This window comes from Cygnus olor, chromosome 19 (assembly GCF_009769625.2).
Source record: "Cygnus olor isolate bCygOlo1 chromosome 19, bCygOlo1.pri.v2, whole genome shotgun sequence".
Taxonomy (NCBI): Eukaryota; Metazoa; Chordata; class Aves; order Anseriformes; family Anatidae; genus Cygnus; species Cygnus olor.
In genome coordinates this window covers 11,063,502-11,090,333 of record NC_049187.1, presented here as the reverse complement: position 1 = coordinate 11,090,333, position 26,832 = coordinate 11,063,502, and the positions used below count along the sequence as shown (strand labels likewise).

The window sequence follows — 26,832 nt, the reverse complement described above, 5'->3', positions numbered from 1 at the left end:
ACACATTGATGCTGTGAGGATTATGTTATGAAACAGTAAAAAATTCTATGGAAGTGACTAAAGATAAAATAAAAAGGCATCATGTGCTAAAGCACCAAAACCAGACAGACATGATCCTACCTTTGGGCATGGCAGACACAAAACGTTTTCTCCACCATGGCTTGTTTCTGTCAGACTTCTCATCATCACTGTCTTTTCGCTCTTCAATCTGTAGAGGGATGGAATATGTATTTTAGTACATTACCACATCACGTGTAAAGACAGAATTTCTCCTCAACAGCTACAGGTTATGCTTTATCAACTGTAAAAACAGAACTATGGCAGAGTACAGAAAGCCAGAGCAGGTTAAGTTAGAAATACCCCTCCTGAGGAGGACAGCCAAGAATACAACACAAATGCTGTGAAAATAATTTATTTTTTTTAATCAATTGCTTTTCAGGAAGCTGCAGCATTTTCCATTTTAGCAATACAACAGAACTATTTCTGAAGTCCTACCAAGTCAAGTAAAGCTTATCCAGTAAATTTAAGAGGAAGCAGGTAGGTTTAAGTCAATCTGAACGCCTGTAGTTTTAGTTTGCAAATCATTGGCCAATTTTTAAGAAGTACCCACAATACATTGTAATTCCTTGGTTAAAAACATTTACTAACAGCTTTCTGGCATGAGAAGCATAATGATAGTGGGCACGCTAGGAAAAAAAACAAACAACAACACAAAATGATAAACAGGAACCTCACCTCTCCCCTAGAGGAGTCTTTACTGGGAGATGAAGACGACGACTGAGATGCAGCCACCAGAACGGCTGTCCCAGTGTTGGTGGTTGGCATTGGAAGTTCCCTCTCCTCGTTACCAGGACGTCTGTTCCACCCAGGATCGCTCATAGGTCTCCGAACTGATGACACTATATCTGAACTCCTGCTGCGGACTAGCCTTTCTGGGTAAGAATGCCTCTGCTTGAACGCTTCTAGATCAGTTGGAATTAAAGCGTGAGACCCAAAGTTTGGCAATCGGGCCTCATTACCTCCCATAGCTCCTTCCAAAATCGGTGGATCTGGTGGTGGGTGAGATGGTCTTGCATAGTGTACTTTAGGCCTTACTACAGCTGATACACCTGAGGTAATAAACATAAAAGAAGCCACACACATTTCTGTTAATATTCATCCAAATTAGCTGATACTAACATAGAAGTATTGAATGGCAATTTTTATTAACAAAGCTTATTCTTTACCACTTACCCTCATTTGATGACAGAGGGTCAAACAATGCAAGCAAAGAATCTGTCTGAGAAGGAGGAGATGTCAACTGACTAGCTCCTGAAACACAGGTTAAAAAAAAGTTAGCATTGTTCAAAGAACCACTTGCATGTGAGGGACATTGAAAAAACAGCCCTCACTAACAGTTCACAGAACTTATGTTCTAAAAAATCATTAAAGATATTCTGATACGGAAAGATTCCTGTCTAATGTGCCCAAATGATCAAAGAACTGCATCACAAAAATGGGGAAAATCTTGAGGAGCAGACCAATTCCAAAGTGCAAGAAAACAATCAATGCAATCGAACAGAATTAGCAAAAGGCAATCTTAGATCGAAGGATCAAGCTCTAGTGCTATAAAATACCGGCATCTCTTTGCCAAACAAATACAATGCTAGAAATAAGGAAAATACTGAACTTCTCAGCCACCAGATCTTTGAAACAGGGAAAAAACTAGGAGAGAAGGAGTATTCTCTAAGCTTCTACTGTGTTCCTACTACAACGTAAAAATTTGGGGATTCTCAATATCCACTATAAATACATCACTTTTACTAATGTTGTGAGACCTCAGTTATCAGAGTTTTTACTTCTCATTTACTGGTATCTTACTTACCATGGGCTGTTTCATCCATGTCAGGACTTGTCACAGAATCTTTTCCCCCAAAGTCAGAGCTACATTCAGACCTGAGATCCTCAATCTTATTAGGAATATCTTCAGATGTTGCACTAATACCTTACATATAACAAAAGAAGCACCTTAAATACTCTTCCAGACAAAAAGGATGTAAAATCCTGAAGCTGTTAAAATGTTTGGTGAACAATGCAATAATCAAGTTCTAACTGACAGCAGCACTTAAAAGCATTCCAAATTTCCATAACTGTAAAATAAGATTTTATATTTCTGCTTTACATATTCAATGGTTTTAACATACCCACGAATACACTTTGAAAACGTGCATTAGAAAGATATTTCACTCTGATAAATACTTTGTGGAAAACTAGGAACTCTAACTAAGTACATGTATGCCGATTTACTTAAAGTTATGATAATAAACTAAATACAAGAAAGTTAGGAGTTTCCTCTAAATCAATGCTCCACTACTAACCATTACTACTGTACCACACAGTATTCTATGCATTGCTACTTTTTTTTTTAATTTTCTAAGTTAAATAAAGAATTACAGCTTTGAAAATCCCAGAATGAGTACAAAAAGTTATACATAATTTTTTGCTCATGAAACTAAAGCAAATGCAGCAGAGCAGATGCTGACTATGTTCTAATATACCAATGTGTTTTCAGACACAATTAAACACACCTGATACAACGCTGAGGCCTGGTGTACTGGGTCGAGAGCTGACCTCCCTTACATCTGTGTCATCAGATGTGCTACCCAGCCCAGAACAGCTTTCCAGTTCTTGCAGTCTTTCTTCCTGTTTTAGGTCTGGGGCCTCTAAAAAGGGAGACAACATAGAGAAGAGAGGAAAAGCATCATTACTCAATGCTAGGCTCCCTTAAAATTCACATACAAAAAGAAGAGTGTGAGGCTTGATTTGGAATATTAATTTTTAAGCTAACTGAACCACTTCAGCAAGTTTTCTCCATACATAGAAGGCAGGACTCTGCACAGATAGCAATGCCCTATTTGCATAGGCATTTTGACAAGTTCTTATCAGTTTAAGTATTGTATTACTTAGAGACAACAGTATACAGCCAAAACAACCAAAGTAAATCGTGATCAAATATAGCACTACTAAACATCACTATAAAAAAGACCAAACAATTTTGCTTTGCATTCCCTTCTCTCCTTTTTCAGCCCTTAAGAATTTATTAAGTAACAGTAAGTCTTACAACACTTTTTATCTTCTCTCTGCCTAGGAATAATACATCCTTCTAATACTAGAAGTATTCACAAATATTAACTTAAGCTTACAACAAGAGTTTCTTGAGGAAACAGAGGAAGAGGTTGTTGCTTTGAATTATATGCCTCTGGTTCACACTAAAGTAATAAATACAAGCTACGTAATTCTGACCTGAGTCACTTGGTAATACTTCCACACTCCAGGCCTCGCTTGTGGTTTCTGATATGGTTGAACCTGTGCAAGGATCAAGCAACACAGATCCTGAACCTGGTAAACACAGCAAGCTGCCTAGCATGTTCTCTGCAGCTGCACCTGCAAAAGTAAAGCAGAAATGTATAACTAGATGTATACTTTCTGAAGATAAGTCTAACACAACGTGTTCTTATTTTTCTCTTGTAAGTGTCCTTAATAAACTAATAATGAAGACAATGTTACAAAGATAAAAATGGGCAACCAAACACAATACAAGTCATGCACACAAAATCCTCCTACAGAGCAGCTCCACTTTAATCAATGAAAACACCTATTTAGAAAGAGAGAAGGGTTCTGGAGCTTCACCATTTCACAGCAAGCATGAAGCATTTTAACATACCAGATGCACGACTGAGTTACCTGCAATTTCTTGCAAATGGTCTTCATCAATATTTGGATCAAAGTCGCTACCCAAGACATCTGTACTCCAAGTTTCGCTGACAGTTTCTGATATATCTCTGTCATCAGTCAACCCCATCATATCACGGATTTCAAATTTACGGAGCTTGTCATCAAGATTATCCTGAGTTGTGGCTATATAAAAATAAAAAGTTCTGAATTTTTTGAAAGGCTTCTCTGATTACTTCTAATTGAAAATCTGTAAGAGTACATTAAAGGGGGAAAAAAAAAGCACAAACACTAATTCTGTCACATAAGATAGTGTTTACAAGTAAGGCCTGTAAAGCACTATTATACAATTCAAGAGATGCTCCCTGAAAGCAATGTTTAAGTACATCTGAGATGTAAGAAGAATCTTAAAAAACACATGGTGACCTATCAACCAAACTGACAGATAAAGTAATGGATAAAATTTAACACATTACCAAGAAACTTATACAATTCCAATAAAAAACTTAACACAGAATTGTTGAAGCTGGAAGGGACCTCCAGAGATCATTCAAGTCCAAACCCCCTGTTCAAAACATGGTCAATTACAGCAGGTTGCTCATGGTCATGTTTTGAAAATCGCCAAGGTTGGAGGCTCCAAAACCTCTCTGGGCAACCCGTTCCAGTGTTTCACAAATTTATGTTAAACAGAAAGCTATTCAGCTGCTTTAAGACTACTCCAAGCTAGACCACCTTATTCCCTTAAAGGGAAATTAAGTATCAAACAAAACTTTACAAGCAGTTTCCTATAAAGGACTTAAGTCTCAAAATTCCATGCAATTTTCTTTTCCTGTGGACTGCAAGAAATATTTCTAGGAGGAAAAACAAAAACGCCACAGAAATAAATGCAAGACTGATTGCACAGGGTGAACATTTCCTTATTTTTTCCCCAAACTAGTAAATTTCTCAACCTTTTTCCACAGAACTTTGGCTTTAGCATCTACAGCACCTCATGCACTTGTTTCAGAGAATTAGCACCTGCCTTGTTCATGCTCTAACAGCTGCAGGGCTTCAACACCATTGCTCCCAGAGGGGCCTGCACCAAGCTCTGATACAGACTCTCCTTCTAAATCCAAAGATGATACAGAGTTGGAGCGATTTGAAGGACCTGTGAAAATACATTTTACCATAAATCTAATTTGAATAACAGTTTCCAAATATACAGGATTAACAATCCAGGACACAATTAACAACAACAATTAAGAGAAATTAAGTAGTTGTTCCAATACAAAATACTGAACTGATGAACAAAGTGTTTTGCTACTCTTGATCCCTACTCTGTAGATTCTTAATCTGCACTATGATTTATACTTCACATGTATGAAGGACCATACTGACTATCATAACCTACAAATAGGTTACCAGAGATATCTAGAATCTCACCATCGCCATACTTCAACTGAAAGTCAATAAAGCCTTTGTCTTTTATTTAATTATTGTTTATTTGAGAAGAAAGAGAGCAAGAACTACATTACAGAAGTTATAAAAAATAAAGCACACTAAATAATTTGTACAGACCTCTTCGACACCACAGATAAACTTCTGCTTTGTTGTGTCTGAGGTTAATATAAAGGAGTTGTCCTGAGTCCAGAAACCATTCCGAGATATGTAATAGTTTATTAAAACATTATGAAAAAAAAAAGTCTGAGAACTCTAAGTTTAGAGGAAAGTTAGATTATCTTTAATAATTAGTTGTGCATTTAATTAAAAAAACAACAACAACAAAAACGCTGTTTTCTTCTTCTAAATACACTTACTGTTTTTGGTCATAATTCTCAGACTAAGTTATGCCTTTGCAGGTCAAAGTTCAGTTCCAGACTTTTTTCTTTGAATGGCTAACAGAAAAGACAAGCTCTTAGCTTGATCTTTAAAACAGCAGAGATGACATTCTATATTTAACAGAAGTTTCTTTTACAGATAAGGGGAAAAAAAGTGACAAAGCTTCTTCAAGACTTAAGTAACCCTTCACCTTCAGATATTCCTTCCAGATTATCACTGCAGAGGGAAAAGCGCAAGGTTTTATCAGGTTTACCATGGAGTTTGTTTTCATCAACAGGGACATCTCCTTGTCCGCCATCTGCGAGCTGCATGTTTAAGACCTGGAGAGTTGGGGGGGAAATAAACAAGACTTTCTTAACATAATCTATTTTCCAGATAATTACACAGTGAACAAAAACTTGCACGTGCTTTTTGTACTTTTTTTTGTAGATGTCAATGGTACAATCAAACTCCTAACATTCCATTTGAAAAAAACACATTTATCTCCAAAGTTAGAGCCTGGAGGAAATGTAAGGTAACCAAGATATGAACATAGGGCAAACCCTGCTAATAGCAGGCCCACCAGCTCCCTCCTTACTCCATCAGTCTGATGTAATATGGAAACTGATGGTTACACAAGGCTGCAGAAGGAGATAATCCCAACTATCAAGCAAAGCAGCGAAGATGAAAGCAGAATGCTGTTCTATGCCCGATGAAAGAACAGGCTAGAAAACCAGCCCTAACCTAAGTGACATATTTTGAAGCCATTCATGGCAACGCGACCACAGCTCCACCCTCACAAGAAGCTGGGCTTGTGTGATTCAAGTCTGAGCTGCCAAAAACATCAGGATCAGCGTTCCTGTGCTGTTATTCACATACGTCACTTGATGCAGAGGACAAAGCACACAGGGAGGTAATAGAATTAATTTATTCATGCTCAGAAGAAACAGCCCCAGTTTGTTAAGCGTGTTAGATGACAAAGCCTCTTCATAAAACTGCCAGCCTCATTTTTCCTGTGTTAATATACTGTTTTTCACAACTTGCAGATATGCTAAGGGAGGAGAAAAAACTTCTAACACGTGGAAATTGGAAAGCTAAAATACCCAAGTTCAGTAAAACAAACAAACAAGTGAAGATTTTAATCACTGTTTTGAATGTATTATCTGAATTCAAGCACCACAACTTCATTGTTCTGCTATTAAAGAACACAGAGGCTGTATTTTTCAAAATATCTAAGCTGTAATAGATTTTGCATACCTCATTTTCTGACATCATTCCTGGAGTAATCTGTGGACCTGTTCCCAAAGAAATCACCAGCACTTCTTCCGGCTGAACTTCTGGGATAGTCTCCTGCGAGGATCCTTCGTGATCCCCATGCTGATCCATCAGAATATTTGATCTACTTCTGCTACGAGTTGCTAAGAAAGTGTTTTGAAATATCAACATTAGAAAGCTGTTCCTTGTTTAGGGAGAAAAAAAGACAATACAATGGAGATACAGAACTGCAATGTTTCAAATTAATAACATGCATACTAATAAATTTATAAAATGCCAAGTCTTAATAGAATTTGAGAGATGGAACCAGTGTTTAACATTGAGTACTGAACTGTGAAAAAGGAAATAACATAAAAATTGAGAGAAACAACGTATGTCACATCCTGTTTACCTGCACAAATTTTTACACCAAAGATGAGCACAAATTTCAGTAACTTTAAAGGGTCCAGAGTTTTGACATGTGAAATCAAAAATGCAACCAAGTAGTAACAGTGAATTTGATGTGGTGGTAGCTGCAGAGGAGCTCCCCAACTATATACGCTTGGAGGTGGGAAAACGATGTCTGCACTCATTTTGTTAAAAAGACTACTCCATCCATATAATTCAAAGGAATTGAGGAAGATACTTATGTTTGAAATATTTTAAGAACCATGTGCTATTTCTTCCCTCTTTAAATAGTAGTCATACATGCCCACACAACCTAGAAAAAACATCTATCCTTAGAAGAGATTGCCACTGATCTAGTAATAGGCAAAGTTTAAAAAGCACCCAAAGAGAAACAAAAAGATCTCTTGAAAAACAGATTCTGCCTTTGTAAAATCGTGTGTTCCAATCACAGAAAGACCCTTAATAAATTGGTTGATAACATTAGGAAGTCTGTTACCAACAAAAAAGGTCTAGGTTCCTGTGGCTTATAAACGATGTTTAATTAATTTGCATTTTAGGAGGAAAAACTTCTAAGTAGAGAAAATTTATTCTAGTATGTGTCTCAAATGCAGATCCACAAATTCAACATCAGGTGTTTTATTCTGATTATTTGGTGACTATTTATTAGTCTTTTCAATTAGCCTCATTTTCATGTTTGACACTGTGGAAGGAAAAACACCCACAGGGAATTAACATTGCTAAGTATGGCAACGTGACACCAATTATTTATTTATTTGATCCATGGAAAACAAGGCAAGTATGCAGAACTAACAGCCAAATTTTGATTTTAAAATCATCCACAAATACACATACGGTATTCTTAAAAACTACACATACATAACGAATGAGTTTCATATAGAAATCAATTACCAAATCTGAAAAAGAACTGATTGCCAAAGTAAACCAAAAGCATGCTTAAGTATGACAGTTGTGTTATAAGTAAGTTTCACAGAAAAGAACGGAAAGAGGGCATTACCCACCAAAAGGGGTTACTAGAGTTATATGAGCTGAAAGATTGGTAGCAGAAGTATCCCAGGCAGTAATGGCTGCCAATTGCTGTCCTGGATTTCGAAAGCATTAAAGTAAAACAAAAGAAATCAAAACTTTGAGTAACAAAACTATTTTGTATCATAAAATAAATCTTGTTGTGTCACTACTTTATAGGCCTAAGACCAGAACCATTCAGCAGCAGAGTTAAAACAACATGGGATAGGTTTGTTTTGGGGTTTGTTTTTCTGTGCCACTTATCTGTCTGTATGTATTTTGATCCTACTACAAACTAACACCAAATGTCTCAAATGAACAGAAATATCCCATTTGGTCATATCCGCATAAATACACAGTGACGAAGAGTACCACACTTCTTATATTAAGAGAAAATATTACTGAAATGGAAAAGTTCAAGATTCGGAAAACCTATTCAAAAACAGGAAAAAAAACATAAAATTGCATTACAGTATCTTCACTACTGAAACTAGATTGGACAAATGATGGAGAACAAAGCGAGATTCTCTTCTCAACACATACTCAAAGTTCTACTCTTTTTCTTCCTCCTCCACATTTGCTCCCTTCTATGATACAATCATTTTAAACTTATTTTGCCCCACTATTTAAGTGTCATAGCTTCCATCTTACCACTTTCCTAAGCAATCTTCCCTCCTAGATCTGCTTCCCATCTTCAAACTTTCCCTTTACTATCCTTGCATTAGCCTAACAACTACTCCAGCATTCTTCTCCAGTTCAGTCCAGAGTGGGGAAGCTCACGACACTCATACCAGAAAGTAATAAAGATACCTGGCTATCTATGCAAAAGAAAATTCTCTATCATCTACAGACTAAAAAGTAGGACCTGAAGGTGTAGCCAAAGAATAATCCTAAGAAGATGATTAAAAAAAGGTAAAAAAAAAAATAATATATATATATATATCATGGTATCAGAAATCATGCAGGAAGTCTGTTTGCTGTCCTTACCTATTGGTAAGCGATTTTTTTTGTTAGCTGGAGTGGTTGCAGGAGAGAGCTGTGGGGTATTATACGGAGTCATTTCAAGGCTGCTGCTTTTTCCTGGTTTGTTCTGGGGCAAGTTTGCTAGCAAGTTTTCCAAAGCCATCCGATCTTCCTTAAGTTGATCACTTGACATCACATTCCGCATAAAACCAACCTACAAGTTTAGAAGTAGGGTGGGTAAGAATTGCAGTGTGAATCATCAGCCCTGTTTACCCGATCTGTAAATGCATGGGTGCAAGTTTATATTAATTCTATTTAGGAACTTAAAATATTACCAGACTAGTTAGCTGGCTGTATGTCATGTAAACCACTGTTCTACTCAGCCCCTCCAGGAGATTAACTGAAGACATTGGAGGAGTTTCAACTGCACGCCCATCAATAACTACGTCCAGGAAAGCAGCAACACAGCTCTGCAAGGGAAGAAGTTTTGAAACGACAGACCATTTACCAGCGGTTGAAAAGAACGTAAGTTATGACAAGAGCTAAATAGTTTACATAATAACATTAAGTTTTGCTTCCTACTTCTAACATCTTAGGATAAAATACCATGCATTATTAAACCCACTGAAAGACAGGTTAGGAAAGTCTGCAGTTAGTTTTAGTACTTCCTGCAATCCTTTTCTGCATTTAAAAGTGCTACTTAAGTGTTCTTACAGTTTTTAAAGTGTTTCATTGCAGAGCAGCAGTTTCAGATCTTAAATATGAATTAAACTGTTTATGGCAAATAAGCTGCCCCTTCCTGAAGGATCTGCTGAGCACAGATTAAAAGTGAAACAAGGAAGTAACACACAGTATCGCTTTCTAATCTGACTGAACATTACCTGTACAATAGATGTGCAACTTCGTATGATGACTGAAGAGCACTTTTAATTAACCAAAACCTGGAAGTTACACAAGCAAATTAAGTGTATGGGGTTTTTTTGTTTGTTTGTTTTTACTATATGGCTGTACATAAAAAATCATTAGTTTCATTGTTCTGATGAAGCTAATTGCTATGGAGGAGTCATACTAACACAGGAAAAGGCAAACAAAAAAGCAAAAAAAAAAACCGAACAGAAGTTCCTTGTGCCAACAAATGACTTTTTAAACGCTAGATTTCATAGAAAAGTTGCCTGCAGATCTAAGTGTTTTCTTTCACATCAGTAAAAAACAGACAGTAATTCAGCATTTCAGTTTAAAAGGTAACTTGCTTTAATTTCTTTTCTGCATTTTCTTTTAAGAAGTATGATGTCAAAGTACAAGTGAGAATCCCTGAGCCTTAATTCTAGTACTCAAGATTTTGTTCCCAGCTCTGTGCAGGATTTAATCTGCTTTTCAGTACACGGAAATCCTAAGTTAACTGCTCAGCAAGTCATTTGCAATGTCAGAAAAAAGAGGCTGCAGAAGGATGAAGCATACACAGGAGTCTTGGTTTTTTGAAGTCTGGACTCTTACTTTGTCAAATTTAGCAAGGTTGTTCTTCATACGTGGATCCCCCTCTTCGGAACCTGTCATTGCCAATTGCTGCAGAAGTCTCCCGACCTGAAATGAGAAGAACTATGAGGAATAAATACTGCAAAACATCATCATGATGGACCCTGTTATAAAAATTAGTTAAGGCAACTCCTCCGTTCTACGTTCATTTTAATTTAACACTATAAATACTTTTGGCTGATTGGATAGTTTTGTATTTGCTTTTAGGGCAGAAAAAATGCAAGCATATTAAAAAAAAGCAGTCATCGCATTTAATAAGAAAATCTGCATGCACAGTATGCCATGAGTATCCATACTTCCTTCGCAGGAACAAAGCATGCTTGTTTTTACAACATGACCTAGATTCAACTCTCAATTCCGATTATCTCAAAGCTAGAGATTTTAAAAGGCTGTATGTACTTTACTAAGTGTAAGTGGGGAGAAAAACAAACCAGGAAAAGGTCCAACTCTTGATCAGAGAATATACTCGTTATAAATCACCAACTGCAACCTACTCTCAGTTTTAAAGAGTCAACAACTGCAACCTCTGCTGCAACACGCAAGCAGCGATCCTGGACAGGACTGCTAACGTATCTGAAAACCAATGCTAGGCCCTGGCGGTAAAAGTGTAGTGAGTAAAATTCACAGGAATGATTTTCTGTGGGGATCACTGTCCACTTCGTAGACGTTTAAAAAAAGTTTTGTTACTTGTGTGGGGCATATCCTCAGCCAAATGAGCCTCATTTAATACCCACAGGCTCTATATACTAGCATTAAATTGTCCAAGTATTCGCACAGACAAAAATTTGCCGTGAGGGCTGGGGAATACTCTAATAAAAGAGTAGACAGCTACACAGCTACATAGTGGTCACTACTGCTTGACAAGAGGTTTTTTTGTCAGAAAAATATTTCATTATTTTGTTAAATACCTGGCATAATACTTAACATCAGAAAGAACAGCACTGCATTAGTTTACATACATTCCAGAATTCATCTTACAGTCACATTTACACTTTATAAAAGCTACTATGAAGAATGGAAGCTAAGTACATTTGCAGCTCTTGTAAGAGAGAAAGGAATACACCCTGTAACATTTTTAAAGTGAATATTTTAAGCAAACAAGCAGATAAACTTTAGAACATGCCTTCTCAGCAACAATAAATACTGTATTAGCATTTATCTTGTAGACCGGAGGTAGAGCACTCTTTAACACAGTACCACCCTGTTGCAGTAGAGGAAAAAAAAGCCAAGGACATTTCTTTCAAAATTTTTTTTAGATTAGCTTAGGAGGAGTCATACCTGCATCAGATTAAATCTTGCCACCTCGTTTATAGGAGCATCAGAAATTATCCCGTACTGTTCTGGGTTAACAATCGCAGGACAGATGAAACATGCTAGAAGGAGATCCGTGCACATTGCTCTGACCTCTCCGACCTCCAGCCTGTCTACGCATGAGAGCGTTTTGTACATTTGTGACACGATCCATCGCAAGCTGTGTGGAAAACAGTACGTGTTTTGTTTGAGATAGCCTATGAATTTGTTCACCAAGGTCACCAGTTTGGCCTCATTGGAGTCGACCATCTCTTGAACTCTTTGCTTGAACTTTTCCGTGCCTTTCTCTCCAAACAACTTTTCCTGTTGTACTGGAGAGAATCTCTCAATTAATTTGTTTGGATCAGTTTCCAGGTGGTCTTCGTCTTCAACCAGAAGCTGCATGATTGGCTCGTGTAAAGTTGCAGTAAGAAAAAGTTTTGCAGAAAAAAGTCCTTCAGAAAAAAGTTTGAATAAGATGCTGAACGCACAAGTACCTCGTCTCAGCAGCCGCCTAGGGTTGTCACTTTCCTTAAGCTCAAATTCGATCAAGTAGCGAAGGACCTGGAGGAGGTAGCTCTCGTCCTCCTGCATGATGCAGTTGCCGTAAATGGAGGTGAAGACTGTGTGGATGACGCCCTGCGTGTTGTCCTGGTTGAGCTTCTCTCCGGCAACCAGACAGGATGCAATAAGCCTAGGGTTCTCTCTCAGTCTGTTTAGGAATTCTCCATAAGCAGTCTCCTGAAATCCCAACTGCTTGTATCCATCCACAAACTGCGTGTCCTCCAGGATTTTTGCATGCTGACAGCATTCAGCAGGAGAAGCCTCAGCACTTTAAGGAAAAACACAGAAACAGTGTAACTCGTAAGCAAACAAATTTACCTGAAGGCATCACTGGGTCAATCTGTTAACAAGGGTACACCAAGGCAAAAAGCCTTCCCATACAGTTAACCCAAACGATTGCCATATTCGGGGACAAGGACAGTTTGCTCCCATAAACTCTGAACAGAAGTAAAACAAATACACATACGAAATGGGGGTAGCTTAAACAGACAACAAGCAAGCCTCAGGTGAGTCAGATACCCTAGTTTAGATTTGTTTTAAAACTTCGCTATTTTGATAGTCAGCACAGCAAAGGACTCGAGATAATAAGGGTGAAAAATCTGATAGATTTGCTGCAATTCACAGAAGTTTAGAGTTTTTTCTCCCCACAGATTCTCCACTACCACCCCTCCTAGTCACCTTGTTATGATCAGTCTGTCCAAATTAATTCTTTGCTGCTTGGAAATCCATGCTGTGCGGTACAGCTTTTCAGCTGTCTTCAGTACATCCGCATTGAGCCTCTGAATCAGTTGCTTTTCTGAGTTCACATACAGTCGTTCCTGCTTGAGGTGATGAGCCAGCGTGTGTATATCCAGCTTCACCATCTTTGACAGTGGACTACACAGCACTCACTGAAAGAAAAGGGGAAAAAAAAGGTGAATTCCAACACTTCCAGGAACTAGTTTTGTTGGCCCCGATGAAGCAGTAAGAAGGCTGCAAGCTCAGCAGTAAATATTTCCGTGCCCATCCTGCCTTAATGTAAGCTTTCCTAACAGCCGGTTTCATTAACCCCTTGACACGTCAGCACATCAGGGACACTCGCACAGCAGTGAGCGGCATCTTCAACTCGCACATCACCTGAACCAGCAACGCAGTACCCACAGCCCTCTTACACCGCACCTCCAGCAGGCAGGGTGAGAAACCGGCCACTACCTGGAGAGGGGCAGACATTCCTGCCGCTTCGATGCCACGAGCTCGGGAGATGAAGAGGAGTCCAATTCTGACTACTGTCTGGTGAGCATGGAAAAAGAGTTTTGTGCTTGCTTCTTTGCTCTAAAGCATGCCCACATAACACAGCACCGTGCAGGTATCTGGGGGTAGTTACCTCTGGTCCATTAAAAGAGCAAAAAGCTGTCCCCTAAAAAGGAGACCCTGTGTATAAGGGGCACCAAGCTCTCAATATATTAATTGGACTTTTCTGCTAACTAACAAAGAAAAAAAAAAAAAGAAGTATTACCACTACCTAGGGAAGGCAGAAGTTGGAAGTAAGTCTGGAGATGCTTCTCAATGGTACAACTCACCCAGAAAACGTTCCTCAAATATTTCCACTCAGAAGAGTATTGGGGGGGGTGTGGGGGGGGGCATGATCCAAAAAAAAAAAAATTTTTTTTTTTAAAAAGAGAAAAACCTGAAACAACCAAAGGTTTTCCTAATACGCCAGTGACAAAAAGAGGTCAACACTAGCCACTGTTCTGTCTCAACATCTTCTCCTTATGAAGTCAGAGCTTATACTAAATCTTAGTTACTAGTTAACAGTTACATAAACACAGAGTACCATACCACTCACAGCAAGTTCAAGCAGCTAATCCATCTAAAAATTAACTCCACGGACAAAAAAAAACAACCAAACAAACATCAATTGCATTAATGCTGACAAGGGAAGGGGTAGAACCACATAGATCAGATCACGTCTCCATAGCATTAATCATTAACTGCTCCAAGGCTTCTTCACCAGCAGCATTAAGAGCCATGCTAGGTAATTTGGGAAGAGAAGGGCTTTGATCCAGACCTAACAGCTACCTGTCGGACATCCTGGTAACGGATGGATGTCAGAGCTGTCAAGGGATCTTAGGGAGAATCCTTCAAAACCACGCTGCAGTGAAACAAAAGATTTACTCCTCATAAGAGGCACCCTGCTTCACAAGACCGTTTATTCCACGCTTGAACAACTACAAAACGTTTACCAGCCACCAGTCTAATGCTCCCTCTCTTTGCTGTTTTAAAGACCTGTGGCTCACTGCTCCTCATAGCTAGCAGACGATCCTCTCTACACACATAGATTACAGAATACAGATTAGGCCCAGGTTTTACATTCGTTGGCGGGGTTGGCTTTTTTGTTTTTGTTTTTTCCCCGGTGAATGGAGAAAGCCTGCTAACCAGGTGCACCGACAACCATCACTACTCCTTGAGCACACAATAAAGTTCTTTCATCTATGGTTTTTTACCTGACAACAAAAACCCTAGCAGAGATGGAAAGAGATGTTGTCACAAGTCTTTATGCATAAAAAAGCGTAGTGTTATTACACCTGGTGGTTTAAAGGATGTTCTAAGCAAATATAGACAAACACGTATACAAAACTCTCCTTAAAAACAAAAAGCAAGCAAGCAAACAAAAGCCCAAACCAGCAACCCTAACCAGTTAGAGGTCATGCATATTTCCTATCAGGAGATGGAATTAAGCGAGGAACTTCAAGGATGCGGTAGTTCTGATGTTCTACCTAGGGCAGTCTCAGACAAACGATTAGTAAAAAGAAACACTGACATTACTGCCAAAGTTCTTTGAGAAACAAATACCAACTTTTTGCAACAATTTTATTTTTAGCCACAGAATTTTAGGGCTTGCAGAAAAATAGCATCAAGCTTGATATTGTCTGTAAAGAGAGTAAAAACTTGTTATTAGACTACCAGCTGTTGATATCAACCGAAAAAAAAAGCTGCATGTGTATAAATATACCTACTCTGAAATCTGCAGAACCATCTTCTGCCTTTTCACATGCTTTCCGCCATAGGGCTGGACTTAAAAGTTGCTCACAGTTTACCAAACCGTAATGGTTTTAGTTGACGCTTTCCATTTTAAGTTGTTCTCCCACTTATGAGCAAGTTTTGGGAAGGAACAGGGGACTGCAGGGAGGACCCTCATGAAGAGCCTGCGTTCCTGTGCCTTTGCCTTGCCAAATTTCCCAACTGGTTTCTATTTGCGTCACTCATTATAAAAACATTTAACAATGGACATGCTGATTAACCTGCTTCTGAGATGTCTCGTATACTTACTAGTAAAGTTATTTCTCTCACAGAGAGTTTCACTGCCACTTTTTTTTTTTTTTTTAAACAGAGAAGATGTTTTCAGCATCAGGGATGGGCTAAGTACTCTGAAAGCTTTCACCCTCGAAGGAAAGACTGTTCTTTTCTCCCCTTGCCCACAGGTGGGAGCGAACTCCAAAATTCCAGTCAGCGAAAAAGACAAAGGTGGCCTGGAAAGAACATACTATTTCTAGTAAGTTACAGTTCTCAATACAGCAGTTACATTGCCCATTACTTTTTCTGAAGCTGAGGGCAATCAGTCAAAATAGATATATAGTTAATGCTCAGAAAGCAAGTAAGACTCCCACCCAGTCTGGAGTCCTAACACACACACATATAACCTGTCTCTGTTCAGCAAGCAAAAAGAGCAACTTTAGGGAAGACCAGACTACCACAGAACAACGCTGTTATCGTTTGTAATGCTGCCTGAAAAACAAACAAACAAAAAACTAACCAAACAGTGTGGGTCTTGCAGAAATACCACCTAACATACAAAGGAGCTGGGCATCTCCGCGTGATACAGTACCACAGCCATTAAATAAGCAGAGACATGTAAGCACTGAGTAACCGTGGCAAGTTTCACGTTGCTGTGCAGGTTTTTTTACTTCTCCAAATCACCACAGCAAACCTCAGGCCCCGAACAGCACACAGCTCCGAAGACTGCTAGCACCTGCAGTGGCACTTCTAAACATCCTGGTGCCAGGACCGCTCGCTAACATCCTATCAATTTGCCAGGGCCCACGTGTCTCTTACCCATTGCTACTGCAGAACACCAAATATAACGAAAGAGGAGAACCGATCTGAAATCGAACCGTGGGAGGTTAGCAAGTGCCACCATTTTGTCAGGAGCTGTGAAAATCCAGAGGGCAGGAAGCTGACCGCACGACACCGCTCCGTGCCCTGGGTACGAGAAAAAGGGAGCAGCAGCTTCCGTGGCTTTACAGTCCTCCCAAAAACTTAAACGTGTTGACAGCTAACGACTGCTGCTGAAATACACCTCTGCAGATGAGGAATGTCTCATTCGTTCTTATTACCAGTTCTTACAAGTTAATTATTTTGAAATCGCACAAGCATAGAAAGTAACAGTGCAAAAAACTTTGTCTTCACCTTCAGCGTCTGGCCGACGTCTGAGAACACCAGAGCTGTAACGCTGGTAGTTTGACACATACGGCGCTTCAGCAGGCTTCGGGCTGGCTCTAAAGAAAACATGCAGCACAGTCAAAGAAAAAAATTTAAAAATCCCCAAAACCTACTTAAGCGAGACGCAGATGCTATTACTCTGTTTGGATACTGATACGAACACAGCCTAACCTGAAAGGGGAAACTCTTCTACCATGAATACACCTATACAGTGTACTGCTCCCCTCAGAAAACCTCTTCCCTTTACAATCGGTATAACAGGACAACAGCTGTATTCTCTGACCTTCCCACGCTTCACAACATTCACTCCATGCCAGCGCTCAGGACAAGAGCTTTAAAAAGCAATTAGCCACGCTTACGTACTCGGTAACGCACTGCAGAAGGCAATGTTAGACAGACAGAGCGGCAGCAGCTTCAGCTGGTACTAATTCCAGAAAGTTGTTTATCAGATCGCCTTATCAGTTTCTCACAAATAAAAAAGCTGTCCATAATTACCCAGTTATCTAGTTTAAAACTATCATTCATCAAACTTGAAATGAGAGGTGTCCGTACGTAGTTGTGTAAAAGAGAGTTTAGGAAATTCAGGTATCTGGCAATCTGATGTTTCTGAAGAAACAACAGGTACTAAATAACTCCTGCTATCTGCCAGCTATTTTTCAATCCCAGTAATCTCATTTTGATAGGAAAACACTTCATAATTCGTAAGGCTGCTCAGAAAGCTACTAAAAGCTGTGGCACAGTATGAAAAACTTCTCACAGCAATTCAAGCAATTCCGCTTTGTGATGCTCCAACAAAACCACAAAGATTGTGTGACCCGACAGCTTCTAAGATGTTTTGTCCTGCCACCAGCACAACCCAAGTTTATTAGAACCCAAGACAATCTCTGCCTTTGATAAATATGGGACTAACCATGGGATTGCTTCCCATGTTTAGAATTCCTGGAAAACACTCTCATAAATCTTCAGGTACTGAACTTACAGAGTATGTGGTTTGGTACCGTGGCATACAGAAACGAGCGACACCTCCATTAAATATTTCTGCGATCCAGTTGACAGAAGAGAGATTAAGCAAAGCCACAGATACTGCCAGTACACCAAATTCTCCCTCCTCCAACGCTTCCTGCTCAAGGTTATTTGCTCCTCCTGAGTCTAGCTACGCAAGACTCAGCTTCCAAAGCAAGTTTGGGCAGATCTAATGTAGGCAGGGCAGGGCAGGGCAAGGCAAAGCTGAAATCACTCCATCTTACTGAAAAAGAATTCCAAAGCAGGGCTGAATAACTTCCATGCTAGTTTACCCAGATGAAAATCTCTCTCTCTTCGGTAATATTTATAGTAACAACTAACAAGCCTTCTTTATACAAGCTAACAACTTATCTCCCAACTTTGAGCAAAAACAAACAAAAACCCATTTTTCAGCAGGATAGTTCACCATGACCTCGGATTTACCCGCTGAACTCTCACGTTACAATACCCACCATCTCAAAACACGTCCAACATGCAAAACGCATTTCAATCTGCTATAATTTGGCGGTCAATATTAAGCTGAAACTCCTTCTTCAAGTTTGTGTCTTTGTTTGGAAGTGGCTGCTCTGCAGCCAACACACAGCATAGCGCCTATGCAATGAGATCTACGTGCAACAAGCTCCTCATTTCTCATGCCCCTTAACAGGACTTATCAGGAATGCTCAGGCTCAGCTGGCTCCTGAGCTGTCAATTGTGGTATGATTGCATTGCGCAAAAATCCACAGGAGCATGCAGCTAGGCTAAAATGCACTCTGGCTGCCTGTGCTGTTAGAAAGAGGGGTTCCCCTTACATAATGAGTCACACTAATTAACTTTCAGTCATACGAAGCGCAGAACTTGAAGTCACTGACAAAAACAACCTGTTCCCAGCCTCCTTTCTCGAGACCAGTTCCTATCTTCACCTCGAAACGTCCCAACGCTGCAATCCACCGTAAAGGGGGACTGACTGCTGTTCAGCACAGCCTGCACGCTCCGGGACCTGACACATCACACTCTGAAACCTTCACGTACAGCACCTCAAGCACTCTGGAACCCTCCCCAGGAGGAGCAGCTCCTAGGAGCGTTTCCTAAAATCACCGTCCTGTCTGCTGCCCATTTTTTGGAAGCGCACCATATTGGATTTCACGTATTGTCTGTGCCATGCCCCCCTCCATCATCTTCAAACTGCAGCTTCCACTCGTGAGTCAGCTGCATCGTCCACAAAAATAGCCTTCTACCTATCGCTAAGTAGAGCATCGCACGCTCCGGGTGAGAGCCTAATCTCAACGGCACGGACGGTGCTTCCCTCGCAGCACAGTATCATGACTTTGCAAGAAAAAACACAGACGCTCGCTCGGTCGAGTTCTCCAGCGTTAAGACCCTACTAGAAAGAATTAAAAAAAAAAAAAAAAAAAAGAAAAAGAAGAAGAAGGAAGTCACGGCGCTCTGCAACTTGCAAGTTGTAAAGCTCCGGAACGCGAAAGGCGCCGCGGAGCCGCGCTGCCGGGCCGCCCGCTGCCTGCCCGCTGCCCCCGCCGCGGCGAGCAGGGAGGGCCGCGGGGCAGCCCCGAGCCACGCCGGGGGCCGGGGGCCGGGCTCCAGCCGCCCCCCTCGGGGCCAGCCCGGCCGCGCTGCCCCTGCCCCTGCCCCGGGGACGAAGCGAGACGGCACCTCCCGCTCGGCGCGCAGCCTTCCTCCCGCTCGGCTCCCGGGAACGGGCAGAGCTCGGCCAGGCCCGGGCTGCCGCCTTCCTGCCCTGCCGCTGCCCTTCCTCTTCCTCTCCCCTTCCCCTTCCCCTCCCCTCCCTTCCTCCCCTTTCCTCTTCCTCCTCCTCCTCCTCCTCCTCCTCCTCCTCCCCCCCGCCCGGCGGCCCCCGCAGCGCGCCCCTACCCGGCCAGCGCCCCGGCTCCGCCGCCGCCCGGCTCCCGCTGCGGCCCCGAGCCCGGCGCGGCACTGCGCAGGCGGCGGGCGGCGACGCCGCGCTCCTGGGACCCGGGGGCCCTGGGACTTGTAGTCCCGACGCCGGGGCCGCTCGGACCGGGGGCCGACGGCGAGCGGAGCCATCAGCGCGCCGCGAAAGCACGGGAGAGGCGCGGCAAGCCTGCCCCGCACGGAGCAGCGCGGCCCGGACAGCTGACCTAACAAGCGACGCGCGCAGCGGGACTCTTACTCTGCCCGTCCTCCTCGCCTGGCACGCCGTCCCCAGGGAGCACGGAGCTGCTGGCTGGGCGCCGTGGGGCCTCGCACGACTTCGCGGCCCGACGACCGCCGAGGTCACGGCGTGGACGGGCATCGAGTCCAGCGCCGGGACTGCCAGCCCAGCCGACACGGCTGCTCCTCCCAACGCGCGTACCTCCCGGCTTGTGCTTGCAGGAATGCTGAGGAAAACTGAAGAGTTGGATGTCACTTATTATGTGAGAATTTGTCCCGACAGAGGATTTAAGAAGCTTATTCCCTAAGAAGAAAAACCGGAGGTAATCGCGGACGTGTCAGCGGTGCCATGTGCAGCGTAACCGCTGCAGACTCGCAGGGAGTTCACCTGGGCACAGCACCTCGTCGCGGCGCGCAGTGACAGCTGTGCTCCACGGCTCCTAACGTCCCTGGTGCTGCGAATCCCCAGAGCTGACAGACTCCCAGGTGCCCTGTGGGTAAGGACAGGGCATCCAGGCCTCAGCACGGGGGCCGGTGGTGGCTTAGGTAGGAAAGCAAGTCCCTGAGTCACTGCAGCTGCTCTTTCTATGCCTAAATCGTCTGTAAAGCTCCTCCAAGGGCCAGCTCAGCACAAGAGCCACCCATTTACGCTTTATATCTGTTATTCTCTGGACTATTACGTGTGTGCCTCTTCCTTACTGGCACAGGTACCGTCTTGCATTTTCTCCTCTGATGAAAGAGAACGCCGTGTGTAATTGATTTCTAAAAAGCCAACTGACGTTTTAGAAACAACCGTGGCAAACTGAAATACAACAAGAAAACGTTTATCGAGCGTGACCACACAACGCGTCAGCCAACTGCTGCGCCTGGTACCAGGCAGCCGGCTGTCAGCATTGCTTCCAGCAGCGCCACAGGACACCAGGGGCGTTTATGGCGTTACTCCCCCAGGAAAGCTGACAGCAATGAGCCTAAGGCCTAGCAGCACGCAGCTGTCCCCTTGCCTGCACGAGGCCTCCTGGGAACCCAAACGGGTTATTTACAGCTCTCGGACACACGGCCGGGCTGACGCTGCCCTCTTCCACGGGCTGAGCATCGCTCACCGACGAACTTTAGGAACCATCCCCCCCGCACACGGGGCGGCTCCGAGGCGAGCCCTGCCCGCAGGCCGCTGCCGGCCCCGCTCCCCGCGGCTCCGTGCATCGCCCCCAGCCGCTCCCTCACGGCTCGGCCCCGGCACGGCCCAAGGGGAACCAGCAACCTCGCGGCCCCGTGACACCGCCCGAGCCCCCGGCCCGGCCCGGCCCGGCCCGGCCCTGCCGCTGGGCTCCGGGACGGGAGCTCGGGGGTGCGCGGGGCCGTGCCCCCACCCGCCCCGTTCCGCCCGGTCCCGTCCCTAAGGCGCGAGGCGCGGCGGGCGGGGCGGGGCCGCGCGGTCACCATGGAAACTTCCAGAACGTCCCCCCCGGCCCTGCCCCGGCCCCGCCGTGACGGCTTCCCGCGACCAATGGGCGCCCTCCGCTTGGCTCACGCTTCTCCGCTGATAGGCCCGCGGCGCCAGGGCACGAACCAATCGCGTGGCGGGAGGGGCGCGCGCCCGGTGTGTCAGAGCGGCCGCGCGATCGTCGCCAATCGAGGAAGGCCAGCTTAGTGGCAGCCGACCAATGGGCGCGCTCCAGCGAGGGCTCTGCAGCCAATGGCGAGCCTCCACGCAGGAGTAACGGAGGGTATATAAGGGCGGGCGGCGCGGCCTGGGCGCTTAGCGGCAGTTGGCGGCGCGGTCGGTGTCACGGTACAGACGGGAAGGGAAGGGGAGGGGGGCCTGGGCCTGGGCCTGCGCCTGCATCGGGCCTGGTGGGGGGGGCAGGGGCGGGGGGCCGGGGGGTTTCGCTGGGGGCTGGGGCCGCCGCACCCCGCACGTGGCGCCTCCATTTTGTGACCCTTGGCTCCCCGACAGGGCGGCGAGGGGCGAGCGGCCGGTATGAGGCACCTCCTGTGGGCGCTGCTGGTGCTGGGCGCCGCGCGGGCGGACGACGAGGAGAAGAAAGAGGACGTGGGCACGGTGGTGGGCATCGACCTCGGCACCACCTACTCCTGGTGCGTGGGGGGCCGGGCAGGGGGCTGGCTGCGGGCTGGGGGCCCGGCTGGGGGCCTGGGAGAGCGGTTGCGGGGGGGGGGGGAATCGGTGGAGCACGGGGAGGGGCAAGGGAGAAGCGGAACTTGGCGGGGGGGAAGGGGGGCAGGCCCTTGTGCCGCCTGACGGCTCCGCTTCTCTCGCAGCGTGGGCGTTTTCAAGAATGGCCGGGTGGAAATCATTGCCAACGACCAGGGGAACCGCATCACCCCGTCCTACGTGGCGTTCACGCCCGAGGGGGAGCGTTTGATCGGTGATGCCGCCAAGAACCAGCTGACGTCCAACCCCGAGAACACCGTGTTCGATGCCAAGCGGCTCATAGGCCGCACCTGGAACGACCCCTCGGTGCAGCAGGACATCAAGTACTTGCCGTTCAAGGTGTGCCTGGTTACGGTATGGGGGGGGGGGGGCAGGAGAACAAGCTGCAGTTGCTGCTTGCTTTCTCTCTTGCCTGAGAAAAGCAAGGCCATTAAATCAGCGTTTCTATGAGCAACCCTGTGGCTTTTATAGCCCTCCTTTCAGATCAACTGTTTTAAAGGATTTACTGAATTATCAGAGAGAAGGAAGCAATCTGACAGTTAGGAATAACTTTAGGAATTGCTGGAATATGACATTGTCCTTTTCTTCTCAGGTTGTTGAAAAGAAAGCCAAGCCCCATATTCAAGTTGATGTTGGTGGTGGACAGACAAAAACGTTTGCTCCTGAAGAAATTTCTGCTATGGTCCTGACAAAGATGAAGGAAACCGCAGAGGCTTACCTGGGGAAGAAGGTGAGTTGAGTGCTACTAACAAGAACTTAAAGCAGCAGCTGCCTTACAAAACTAAAGATAACTGGGCAGAATCTGAGGATTAAGCTTGCTGTCATAAACTTTGTTCAGTGCTTAGGTGGCTCAGCTGATTGTGGGGTTTTACTAGTACATAAGGAACAATGGGCTACTCGTTCCAGGCATTGCTGCACTCATTTCTAAGGTGTGTAGCCTTTCCTTTATTTTTCTGATAATCTTCTCTCGCTACTTCTGCAGGTTACTCATGCTGTTGTTACTGTGCCAGCCTACTTCAATGACGCTCAGCGTCAGGCCACAAAGGATGCTGGTACTATTGCTGGGCTGAATGTGATGCGGATCATCAACGAGCCGTAAGTAGCCTAAACCACTTTGCCTGCTGGTTGGCTCGGGGTGGGGTCTTGTGATCAGTCTCCTGAATTTGTTACTCCCTAAACAGAACAGCTGCTGCTATTGCTTATGGATTGGACAAGAGAGAGGGTGAGAAGAATATCCTCGTGTTTGACTTGGGTGGTGGGACTTTTGATGTCTCCCTCCTCACAATTGACAATGGAGTCTTCGAAGTTGTGGCTACTAATGGAGACACTCACCTGGGTGGAGAAGACTTTGACCAACGTGTTATGGAACACTTCATCAAACTCTACAAAAAGAAAACTGGGAAAGATGTCAGGAAGGATAATAGAGCTGTGCAGAAACTGAGACGGGAAGTGGAGAAAGCAAAGCGAGCCTTGTCATCTCAGCATCAAGCTAGAATTGAAATAGAATCCTTTTTTGAGGGAGAAGACTTCTCTGAGACGCTTACTCGAGCCAAGTTTGAAGAACTGAACATGGTAAGCTTAGAAAACTAACGGTAAACTTCCTCAGCCCCTCCCAAAACTGCTGCTGGTGAATGCACAGGACTTCACATTGTGCCTTCGTTACACTTCAGCAGAATATAAGTAACTTAGAATTTAAATAACTTGCTACTTGAACTAAAAAGTAGAAAGCCATTGCTTCCTCGGGCATCTGGGGCTGCACGTGTTACTGACAGCTGAGGTCTCATCGAGGCTGAACACAAGCCTTGTTGATGATCTGACTCGGTAGTTCTTAGTACCCTAAGCCTGCGTAACTTGGGGACTAGGCGTGTGGGAATACAGTCTCACTGTCCTAACTCTTGTCTTTTCAGGACCTGTTCCGTTCTACGATGAAGCCTGTCCAGAAAGTTCTGGAAGACTCTGACCTGAAGAAGTCTGATATTGATGAGATTGTTCTTGTCGGTGGCTCTACTCGCATCCCCAAAATACAACAACTCGTTAAAGAGTTCTTTAATGGGAAGGAGCCTTCTCGTGGCATTAATCCGGACGAGGCTGTAGCCTACGGTGCAGCTGTTCAGGCTGGTGTTCTCTCTGGGGACCAAGATACAGGTAACTACATCTTCACTCACACTTTGTATCTGCCTCAGATTGCTCTTCACAGTGGCGCACTCTGTCAAAGAGGAGCTGAAGTCGCTCACGTTCTGCCCCTTGACCTGTCTGTTACAGGTGACTTGGTACTGCTTGACGTGTGTCCTCTGACACTTGGTATTGAGACCGTTGGCGGGGTGATGACTAAACTGATCCCAAGAAATACTGTTGTTCCCACAAAGAAGTCTCAGATTTTCTCTACAGCTTCTGACAACCAGCCGACTGTGACGATCAAGGTCTATGAAGGTGAGTGCTCCTCTGTCCCCTGCAGCAGCTGGAATCTCCTGGAGACTCATACTTGGTACCAGTCAGACAGCTGTAGGTACTCTCACGCTTACGCCTATCTCTGGCTCTGGCTGTTACGAGACTGAGGCAGCTCTGAGCAGCATCAACGGCTGTTCTGCAGATCAGTTCCCAAAAGATCGGCTCTCAAACATGGTTATGCCATGGTTGCATTCTGAAGAGCTTCTCTTCAGAGTAAGAGGTGATACTGTAGGCATCAAGATCAATGTAGAGGTGGAATTTAAAACCTCAGCTTTGAAAAGCATGTAGCTTAAAGCTACTGGTTTTGCAAAAAGTGCAAACCACGGGTAGCGAAGGAAAAGCATCTAATTGCGTAATCGTGTCTTCTAGGTGAGCGTCCCCTCACCAAGGATAATCATCTTCTGGGAACTTTCGATCTGACGGGAATCCCTCCTGCTCCTCGTGGTGTCCCACAGATCGAAGTTACCTTTGAAATAGATGTAAATGGAATCCTCCGTGTCACAGCTGAAGACAAGGGCACTGGGAACAAAAACAAGATCACAATTACAAACGATCAGAATCGGCTAACACCCGAAGAGATCGAGAGGATGGTTAATGATGCTGAGAAGTTTGCAGAGGAAGACAAAAAGCTTAAGGAACGTATTGATGCCCGCAACGAGCTGGAGAGCTATGCCTATTCTCTGAAGAATCAGATCGGGGACAAAGAGAAGCTGGGTGGCAAGCTGTCATCTGAAGACAAAGAAACAATAGAGAAGGCGGTGGAGGAAAAGATTGAGTGGCTTGAAAGCCACCAGGATGCGGATATCGAAGACTTCAAATCAAAGAAGAAGGAGCTAGAGGAAGTTGTTCAGCCCATTGTTAGCAAGCTCTACGGAAGTGCAGGCCCCCCTCCCTCGGGTGAAGAAGAAACAGCAGAAAAGGATGAGTTGTAGATACTGGCATCCCTGAATGTGGTGTGTGTATATATTGGACTCAGGAACACTTGTTTAAAATATTGGACTCTTAATTTGGAATGTAACTGAATCTTCACTCGTGAGTGGAGCTGGAAATGCTAGCCCGAAGTGGCTGTTTACTGCTTTTCGTTAGCAGGTGCTTGATGTCTGGGGAGGGAAGGGCAGCGGGGGGGCGTGTAAATGAGAACAGGGGCGTAGAAGTACTGGCCATGGAAGCGTTCTATTTAACAAGTCGGTCATGTGAAGCTGGTGGAGAACTTTTCTACCTGAAGTGACCACAATAAATTTGTTATTTACACTGGATTGTTGTAGCTTGTACTTCTGCCGCCTAGCAGCAGCTGCTCCTTCTACTGAGGAAGGGGAGGGGCCCTAAGTGCTGCGGCTGGGTAACCGCTGACACCGTTCTTCCTCAGGGTAACGCTGCCCTGGGAGCGTGTGAGGTGTAGCAGCTCTGCTGCAGAACTTGAGTTTGATACAAAGAAAGCTGCCCAGGAGAGGTGCTGGCTTGAGAGCTGCGACCAGGCTGCTGGCGGGTGCTGAAAGCTGGCTTCAGGCCTCTCCTTCTGTGCAGGAGCCGCCTGTTCCAGGGGTGGGGAAGCGTCTGGCAAACACCTCCAGGAGCCTGACAGCTCCTGCCCTCGGCTGGCTGAGGCTCCTCACGCTCAGCACCCGGTGCTGGCGCAGTGCGGCTGCGTAAGCACGTGAGGGAGCCTAAGCTCACAAGGACTGAACCCCGCTGCAGCGCTCTGAAAGCTCAGTCCTAGGGCGTGACAAAGCCTCTCGCCCTAGAGGAGCAGAGTCCAGCTCTTGTACCTGCTCCCTGCCTGGGGGGCTCTCCCTGGTGTGGGGGACAGGTGGCCCTGTGCCTCTCGCTCACTTCCACAGTACGGGCAGCTGAGCCCCTTTAATTAACCCCCTTCAATTATCCTTCAGGAAGCTGTAGCTAACAGTAGCGCTCTGCAGGTTCCTGTGGCCGAGCAGGACCCTGGGAGCTGCTTTAGGGAGAAAGCTGCCCAGAAGCGATGCGCAGGCCTCTCCCTCCCCGCCGTCCAGCGCGGTGTTCCCGGAGTTCGCTGCTGAAGCTCT

The 26,832-nt window shown here is 44.7% G+C and overlaps 2 protein-coding genes across 12 annotated transcripts in view; one reads left to right on the top strand and one right to left on the bottom strand.

The window, feature by feature from the left end:
• Window positions 1-21,490, bottom strand: part of GAPVD1 (GTPase activating protein and VPS9 domains 1) — a 32,972-nt gene extending 11,482 nt beyond the window's left edge. The window contains exons 1-19 of one of the 10 annotated variants that reach the window (XM_040531357.1): window positions 20,564-21,490; window positions 20,195-20,412; window positions 16,990-17,078; window positions 13,222-13,433; window positions 11,968-12,811; window positions 10,651-10,737; window positions 9,492-9,626; window positions 9,181-9,370; window positions 8,190-8,270; window positions 6,766-6,926; window positions 5,720-5,849; window positions 4,733-4,858; window positions 3,724-3,897; window positions 3,283-3,423; window positions 2,568-2,702; window positions 1,865-1,984; window positions 1,234-1,311; window positions 736-1,109; window positions 121-208 (exon numbers count right to left, since the gene is read on the bottom strand). In XM_040531357.1, coding sequence (XP_040387291.1) covers window positions 121-208; window positions 736-1,109; window positions 1,234-1,311; window positions 1,865-1,984; window positions 2,568-2,702; window positions 3,283-3,423; window positions 3,724-3,897; window positions 4,733-4,858; window positions 5,720-5,849; window positions 6,766-6,926; window positions 8,190-8,270; window positions 9,181-9,370; window positions 9,492-9,626; window positions 10,651-10,737; window positions 11,968-12,811; window positions 13,222-13,406 — 3,049 coding nt within the window. In that variant the 5' untranslated portion in view covers window positions 13,407-13,433; window positions 16,990-17,078; window positions 20,195-20,412; window positions 20,564-21,490. Of the gene's footprint in view, window positions 1-120; window positions 209-735; window positions 1,110-1,233; window positions 1,312-1,864; window positions 1,985-2,567; window positions 2,703-3,282; window positions 3,424-3,723; window positions 3,898-4,732; window positions 4,859-5,719; window positions 5,850-6,765; window positions 6,927-8,189; window positions 8,271-9,180; window positions 9,371-9,491; window positions 9,627-10,650; window positions 10,738-11,967; window positions 12,812-13,221; window positions 13,434-16,989; window positions 17,079-19,695; window positions 19,829-19,914; window positions 19,979-20,194; window positions 20,413-20,563 lie in introns of those variants that run through there. The other 9 variants (XM_040531355.1, XM_040531360.1, XM_040531356.1 and 6 more) reach the window with 9 other exon arrangements.
• A 317-nt stretch (window positions 21,491-21,807) lies between these two features.
• Window positions 21,808-26,045, top strand: HSPA5 (heat shock protein family A (Hsp70) member 5). Of its 2 annotated transcripts, XM_040531367.1 has the most exons (9): window positions 21,808-21,964; window positions 22,130-22,269; window positions 22,453-22,684; window positions 22,938-23,075; window positions 23,328-23,440; window positions 23,527-23,917; window positions 24,253-24,490; window positions 24,608-24,775; window positions 25,163-26,045. In XM_040531367.1, the coding sequence occupies exons 2-9, from the start codon at window positions 22,154-22,156 to the stop codon at window positions 25,723-25,725; spliced, it is 1,959 nt and encodes a 652-aa protein (XP_040387301.1). In that variant the 5' UTR covers window positions 21,808-21,964; window positions 22,130-22,153; the 3' UTR covers window positions 25,726-26,045. The 2 variants fall into 2 exon arrangements, with proteins under 2 accessions (XP_040387301.1, XP_040387300.1); XM_040531366.1 differs by having other exon boundaries at window positions 21,812-21,964; window positions 24,253-24,775.
• The last annotated feature ends 787 nt before the right edge of the window (window positions 26,046-26,832 follow it).

Excerpts from the sequence above, each read along its gene's own strand:
- HSPA5 (XM_040531366.1), top strand. The coding sequence starts at position 22,154 with ATGAGGCACCTCCTGTGGGCGCTGCTGGTGCTGGGCGCCGCGCGGGCG. Across the intron at positions 22,685-22,937 it reads TCAAGTACTTGCCGTTCAAG|GTTGTTGAAAAGAAAGCCAA; the intron begins GTGTGCCTGGTT and ends TTTTCTTCTCAG. Across the intron at positions 24,776-25,162 it reads GACGATCAAGGTCTATGAAG|GTGAGCGTCCCCTCACCAAG; the intron begins GTGAGTGCTCCT and ends CGTGTCTTCTAG.